General features: G+C 35.0%; 1 protein-coding gene across 1 annotated transcript; it reads left to right on the top strand.

Moving 5' to 3' along the window:
• The first annotated feature begins 391 nt into the window (after positions 1 to 391).
• On the top strand, positions 392 to 5,559 carry LOC148875209 (GDSL esterase/lipase At2g42990-like). Its single transcript, XM_088966170.1, has 3 exons — positions 392 to 926; positions 3,675 to 4,164; positions 5,179 to 5,559. The coding sequence occupies exons 1-3, from the start codon at positions 558 to 560 to the stop codon at positions 5,370 to 5,372; spliced, it is 1,053 nt and encodes a 350-aa protein (XP_088822296.1). The 5' UTR covers positions 392 to 557; the 3' UTR covers positions 5,373 to 5,559.
• The last annotated feature ends 2,177 nt before the right edge of the window (positions 5,560 to 7,736 follow it).

Genomic DNA, 7,736 nt, shown 5'->3' with positions numbered 1-7,736 from the left:
CCTAACTAGGTGTTGGCTGCCGAGCATGCTCATGTGGTCAGTCATTTGTATTAGTACAGTATTAACACATCCCAACCAATATTAATTAATTAAAGAAGAGGATTGACTGTGAAGAATGTCACCACAACCCATAATCAATAAAGGGGGGGTTGCCCATCAAATCACTTTCTTTAATCCTATTTTTTGTTTCCTTCTTCTTTTTAATCAAAACGCTTGTGGAAAGAAAACAATTAATCCTGTGGTTGGAGAATTAAAGCTCAGTTTGAAAGGAGTATAAATACAAATATGTAAAGGTAATTTAATTAAGACGGGGAGGTCCCATTTGTCAGAGAAGAAGAGTACTACTGTTGCCTCTTAACAAATCACAAACAGAGCCAACGGTTCTTCCGGCAACCTCATTACTGCATTTAAGCTACTCCGATGCGACCCACCTCCCTCCTAATTATCTGCATAAATATTACTAGTTTTAGCTAGTGCACGCAGCTTCGATCAAAACTTAAATGTTTCAGCTTACAAGGAGTGACAGCAGAAGAGGAGATAGGAGGTGAAGGGTGAGAATGGACCATGAAAGCATGTCGTGGCTTCTTTTGTTGCTGGAATTGTTATTGATGTTGAGCATGTTGGAGTCAAAGGTTCCTGCAGTTATCGTGTTTGGGGACTCTTCTGTTGATTCAGGCAACAATAACTATATCCCAACCATTGCCAGAAGCAATTTCCAGCCTTATGGACGAGATTTCGAAGGTGGAAAGCCCACTGGCCGGTTTTGTAATGGCAGGATCGCCACTGATTTCGTGTCGGAGGCTTTTGGAATCAAGCCAACGGTACCGGCGTATTTGGATCCCACCTATAGTATTAAGGACTTCGCTACCGGAGTCTGCTTTGCGTCTGCTGGAACTGGGTTTGACAATGCTACTTCCGATGTGTTAGTAAGTTGAATACTGAATACTACTGCTCATCCTAAATTTTTGTTTATTTCTTGATCATGAATCATATGTATCGATGGGGTGGATGGTCGATCTACAGTGATCTTGAAGTGGTGATCATATATATCTGAAACTGAAAGTGCAGCCATCACTTCCAACTGCTGGCGCCTGGGGTTGATTCTTCTTGTGAAGGAATCGTTACTCCTGCTGCTTTGACAGTTCGTCGGTGGTGAGAAATTTGGACAGAAATTTTCCAGATTCCTCACTGTGTGGGTACATCAGTCCAGAGTCTATTAATTGGCTACATGATGAAACACGATTCTGCACGGGCGCACATATATACAAACACACGAAAATGTGAACTGTGAAGGCCTATTATCTTTCCATCGTTAATTAAAAACCTTTGAGAGAGAGAGAAGAAGAAGAAGCAAACTTCCTTCAGTTTGGAAGGAATACAAATACAAATATGTGGTGCAAAACATTTTAATTTGTACTATTTTATATGTATTTGCGCTGCAGATATTTATATTTGTACTCTCCAAACTGAGCATATGGATTAAACAAGGAACAATCCAATCGAAACCACAAAAGGATACTGCACGGATCAAGGGTTAAAGTATTAATACGATACGACCTAGTGCAACTTTTGCGGGCCCAACCCTAGTCCGAACCGGCTCAATCCAAAATTTTACAGAGCCCAAGAAATTAGATTCTTTTTTATTTTTAGGGCCCGAGTGCATCAAATTTTAGGGCTGGGCCCGGGTTGACCATAAACCCGGTCCAATCCATCCAACTTGCACCCCTAATACGACTGGTATAGGCATATTATATCATATGATGATCCTCCGAAAATTGTTTTTTATGGTATTTTAAGAAAATGTTTTTTAGTAGTTAAATAATATTAAAAGATCTATTCTGAAGTTTTGAAAGAAAAAAAAATATGATGCTTTAGGCTCAGTTTCGAAGGAGTGCAAATACAAATTTTTTGAGTATAAAACCTTGTATTTTGTATTATTTTATATGTATTTTCACTGTACATATTTGTATTTGTACTCCTTCCTAAATCTGTTGTATATACAACACTTTATTTGTAACAGATCCCATGCGAAATGTACAGTCCGGATGAGTTGGAGACAAAATCATGTGCACTGGGTTGGGCTACCTTTCACGAGTAAACACGCCAATATTAAGTACAGATGGGCCGAGGAGACTTGCATAAACATCAGCATGTTCACTTGTGATAAGTAGCCCAGCCCAATGTGCATGATTCCAAACGAATTTATATGACATTTGTAGCATACATTAGATGTTATATATAATAGAGACTTAGAGTATTGGTTCTGGTTCTAATGGCCATCAAGGCTCAGTTTGGGAGGAATAAAAATACAAATACAAATATGTAAAATGCAAAACCTTGTATATGCATTTGTCCTATATATATTTGTATTTGAAAATCATTTCAAAAAAACTATAAATATAAATATATACAATGCAAATGCATATAAAATAATGCAAAATGCGAGGTTTTGAACTTTATATTTGTATTTATAAATCATTTCAAAAAAACTATAAATATAAATATATACAATGCAAATGCATACAAAATAATGCAAAATGCGAGGTTTTAAACTTTATATTTGTATTTGTACTATTTCCAAATTGAGTCCAAAGAATAATTAACTACAAATTTTATAGCCTCTTAATTTGAACACTACATGTTTGGTTGGGGCTAATATTAGAATTTATTTTGGAGCACATATGGAAAGGAAAATGAAAACCATTCTGATCTCCAACAAATTGTAAAGATGTCATTTCAGGATTTCAAGAAATGGGTTCATTTCCATTTTTTCTCCAAACAACGGGTGAAGAGAATGGATCTAAACGATTAGTTATGATGCATTAATTGTAAAACCATACAACCGGAACGAGGCTATTAGAAATGGGTAGGCTTGAAAATGTGGTGGATCCATCCAATTTTACGAAGCTGCAGAAAAAGAAGAGACGATGCATGCTTGCATGGACTCTCAGAGTCTCAGGTCCTTTTCAGCATAATTAGGTGAAGCCCATTTCGTTTGGGCCACAAAATGTTTAGTACTATCTTCTATTCCAATAAAAAATAAAGGTAATATCCCATCTTTCTCTCAAGAGCAACCAACCCCATGTGCTTCTTTAAATACTTTACGACTTATGAGTCGTACAAAAGAATGATAAATTAATTCCTCCGGATCAAATTGCATCAGCAGCATAAGGCTATTAATGGGTTAGGTCCGATCCGACGGACCTGAATCGATTGGATTGGTTTTGGTTTCAGGCCTACGTTGGTTTTGGGTATTGATATATATATATATATATAATAATAATTTTAATATATTTATTATTCTTGGATCTATTGAGTCAAACCCATTTGTCTAAAAATTACAGAGTACAAACCCTATCTGGTCAATTCCGATTCCAACAGGACTACCCAACCTCCTGACATCCTTAACTGCTGCAGCAGAAAGGTCCCTAAACATAAAGAGATCAGATCTGCTCCTCACGGAGCCCATCTCACACTCACATCCCACCATGTAGTGGGAACATTTCCTATGATTAAGAATATGTAAGTATGGGAGATGTTCCGATAAATACTGGGATGTGCCTGTGAGGTCGGTGTGAGATGCGCTGAGTGAGGAGCAGATCCAGTCTCGTCCCTAAAGCATGAAATTAAATGGTTCCATTAATTGATCTAATTCACTGAAGTTGCACTTACAGTCTGTAATACCTCTCTGGAAAGAAGTGGAATACTTCAAAGAATACCAAAGGAGATTGAGGGGGTACCTGGGGAATTACAGGGCTAAGCAGATAGTGAATGAAGCATTGTACATGGTAAGCATAGGGACAAATGATTTCCTGGAGAACTACTTTGCATTTCCTGGTCGATCATCCCAATTCACCATTGAAGAATACCAAAGCTTTCTCATTGGAATCGCTGAGAACTTCATTCAGGAGATATATCGATTGGGAGCTCGAAAGATATCTATAGGTGGGCTTCCTCCCATGGGGTGTTTGCCAGCTGAGAGAGCTTCAAATATCAAAGACGGGTGTGCCTGCAGGGAGGACTATAACTTGGTTTCCAGGCAGTTCAATTCGAAGCTAGTGGCCCTTATAAACAAGCTAAACTCTCAACTCAAGGGAATCAGGTTGGTGCTCTCCGATATATATTATACCATGCTGGAAGCCATTGAGAAACCCCATTTGTATGGTAAGTTTTGTGTTCCTTTAGGCTGCTTTTGGTTGCAATGCAAATTAAGGTTTAAAATATTGATACATCCAATACATCGGTAGAGGTGTATCGGACAGTATCGGTAGTTTTTTTTTTTTTCAAATCCAGTTGAGAGGGGTCAGTTTAAGGTCCGTCCATCCCTTGAACTGGTCAAAACCTCAATACACTCTTTGTAGGGGCGTATCGAAAAGCTCCTAATACGATACGTATAAATACTTTGAACCTTAATGCAAATCTGAATCAAATACAAAATTTGCACTTGGTTTAATTTGCATACGTTTATTTTCAATGATGATTTACACTTCTACTTGAGATAAAATTTGTACTTATTTACACCACTTTTCCTCTACCTTCAATTCTCTCTCACATAGACTTATGAAGTGGGGCCTCCACATCATCTTGCTTCCCACCTCACTCCCAAACAAATAACCCTTCTCCTAAGTATAGAGTAGGATTGCACCGTTTTACTTCTTAATTTATTTTTCACAAACAATACAATGTCAAATATGAAACAAAAGTAAACCAAAACTTACACTCAGCCTATCTATGTTTTCATACATTTACACTTGTGCAGATGAAATTTCTGCTGCAACCAAACACTACTGATGATGAAAAAAAAAAAATTAATTTCCATCCATTTTATATTGACATAAATAAAGCCTACCCCTATAGAAACAGAAACCCAGCAAGTGAGTATGTATTCAGTCGTTATAGAACCGTATTCACACTGTGCTAATAGCCTTTTGGAGGGGAATATCTTTGTATTTATATGTTTTTATCCCCCCAAAAATAAATAAATAAATAAAAAGAATAATAATAATAATAATCTAAGTTTTGGAGACGCCGGAGGGCAGTACACTGGTTGCAATGTTGGGAACTTTTATGGCAACCTAATGTTGATGAAATGTTTGTCAGATTTACAATTTCCATTGTTAAACCTCAGAATGAAAAAATGCATATAAGTTGTTCTTCTGGTCTGATCTTGTGGCCCAGGATTCGAGACAGTGGAGGTGGGATGCTGTGGGACCGGAATATTTGAAATGGGTATTCTTTGCACAAAATCAAATCCACTCACATGCACTGATGCCAGCAAATACATATTTTGGGATGCTATTCATGGAACTGAGAAGATATGTAGTATACTTGCGGATCATCTCATGAGAACAAGCCTGGCTGGGTTCTTATGACTGATGCAGGAATTATTAGTTTTTTTAAAGAAATTATTTCTGCCAAACAGATGTATCTCAATTGAATAATGCTGCTGTCAATGTGCAACTCTGTACATGTTCTACTGTAGAAGTAGGGCTCATTCAATATATAAATAAATAGCCACCTGAAGTCTCAACTGAAGATTTATGGTTTGGTTGGAGAAAACGACTAGCAACCAATCTATTAATTTTAGTAGGAATTGATTGAGTAAATTTTGTTTTGGACTCTGACTCTCGATTTCCAACTTCTTCTTAATGGTTGGGCCTCTATATAAACCCACATTGATTGGCCTTATAACGAAAGACCACCTGTCTGGTGTTTCTTAATTAGAGGCATATGGGAGGCCCAGTAATAAGTTTGCATGTTTCATGCAATTAGGGATGGTCTATGGTCTTTCAAAATGAATGCTTCTATCTTCTTTCAAATCAGATTTGAATACTAAAATATCTATTCATCATCTAGGGGTGTTGGGTTATGTATACAACCACCACATTAGCAAAATCAAGGTGTTATTCAATTTATATGGTTGTGTTAATATGGTTCACTAATACAACCATTCGTTCTGAAAGGTATTTTCATTTTGTTGCTGATTTTAGAACCAGCAAATCATGGTTCCTGATTCAGCATAATCCTCAATTTTAGAACTCCATGGAATGTAGATTTTTTAATACAACCACATGGTTCAAAAAGAAGCATAAACCTATATCATATAAAATGCAATATATATTTTATACAAGTGAAAAGATATATAGTTATATTTACTTTTAACATATTATCAAAGTTAAATGGTGATAAATTAATTGCTTCTATAATGTAAACTACAGAAAAAAAATGACAATGTATTGAATCCAAAAAATGAACCATGAATAAAGCAGTTGTTATATGTGTCTCAAAACACAATCACAACATACATAATAGAAGGTCTATGATGATTTAAAACCAATACTTTCATTTTCAGAAAAGGCGGTTTGGTTTTGGAATACAAAAACCCTTTTGCTAATCTCAAAACATAATCACCAATTTTTGTGTTTCACTGGCCTGATTTGAAGTCAAATATAATTGTTAAGTGCTCTAGTGCATTTTAGTTTACTTTTTTTTTTCTTTTTCCTTATTTGCAATGTGGGTTTCATTTGCATTTGCATAAATACATGGCTGTGTAAATGGACCAAGTGAAATTTTTGATTTATTTTTTCCTTCAATTTTGACCTTGTTTTGTTTGTTTGTGAGAAATAAATGGGGTCTTTGGTACAATAATAGTGCATTGCTGTTGCATTTTGGACCAAGTGCTCTAGTGCATCAATACAAATTTGTATGAGAGAGATTTTTTCTTCGAATTGGTTAATACAAATTGCTATTTCTACCTAAAACATCAAATTTGGTGTTTCAACCACAAATGGCGATGATTAGTCACAAACATATATTTTCAAATCGAAGACACTCATATGATGTAACAACACAAATACATATTTCTCACAAATTTGTATTGATCTCCCTAAAATGCCCAAACACCCCCAAAATTGGAAGTAAAATGATATGTTCCCACTTTATTTGAAAGAGAATGAAAGTGGGAATAGAGTTATTCCTTTGGAAACAAGGAAAAGAGCAAGATGCCATGCCCCCACCCCCACTTTGTATGAGAGAGAATTGACATAAGAAGAAGGTGGTACAAATTATGCATTACTTTTTGAAATGCAAAAATTCCATTATTAGTGTATATAAATATACTACTATTAAAAGTACAAATGAGAGTATATATGGAACTTTTCTTTGACTAAAATATACTACTTTTCACCTTATTTAATTCATTTTCATTAAGTTTTATATTTAAGGTATTGACACCCATTATCTTTCTTTGAATTATTTTCTTGATTAAAATGCCCTTAATTGTGAGGGAAAAAATGTAATTTGAACTATTTTTTACCTCATTCAATACCCTCTCATTAAATCTTATATTTAAGGTATCAATTCCTATTCCTCTCATTAAATCCTATATTTGAGCTATTTTTATCATTAATGAATTGTATATTTTTTTCTTCAAATAATTTTTTCAATTAGATCTATATCCAATACTTTTAGCAATACAAAACTCATGTTTAAAACCAACCAAAAAATGACACCATTCTTTCATCTTGGTGATGGATAAGTAATTCAACCATCTAAGTTAAATGGATCAATCCATGATGTTATAGTTAAATAATAAAACTTGTAAAATGGAAACAAATACACAAAAATAAAAAATAAAATACAGAAAACTAGGCACATATCTAATATTTCATATTAATCATATTAAAGAAAAATTTGTATTGTTAAACAATAATTCTCTTTATTGATATTGAAAATGA

This window comes from Nelumbo lutea, chromosome 1, assembly GCF_056320005.1.
Source record: "Nelumbo lutea isolate HS-2025 chromosome 1, American lotus-T2T, whole genome shotgun sequence".
Taxonomy (NCBI): Eukaryota; Viridiplantae; Streptophyta; class Magnoliopsida; order Proteales; family Nelumbonaceae; genus Nelumbo; species Nelumbo lutea.
This window is presented reverse-complemented; position numbering and strand designations above follow the sequence as displayed.

Bases quoted from the DNA above. Each gene is read 5' to 3' on its own strand.
- LOC148875209 (XM_088966170.1), top strand. From the start codon at position 558: ATGGACCATGAAAGCATGTCGTGGCTTCTTTTGTTGCTGGAATTGTTA. The intron at 927-3,674 runs GTAAGTTGAATA...TTGCACTTACAG, and splicing joins ATGCTACTTCCGATGTGTTA to TCTGTAATACCTCTCTGGAA. The intron at 4,165-5,178 runs GTAAGTTTTGTG...CTTGTGGCCCAG, and splicing joins TGAGAAACCCCATTTGTATG to GATTCGAGACAGTGGAGGTG.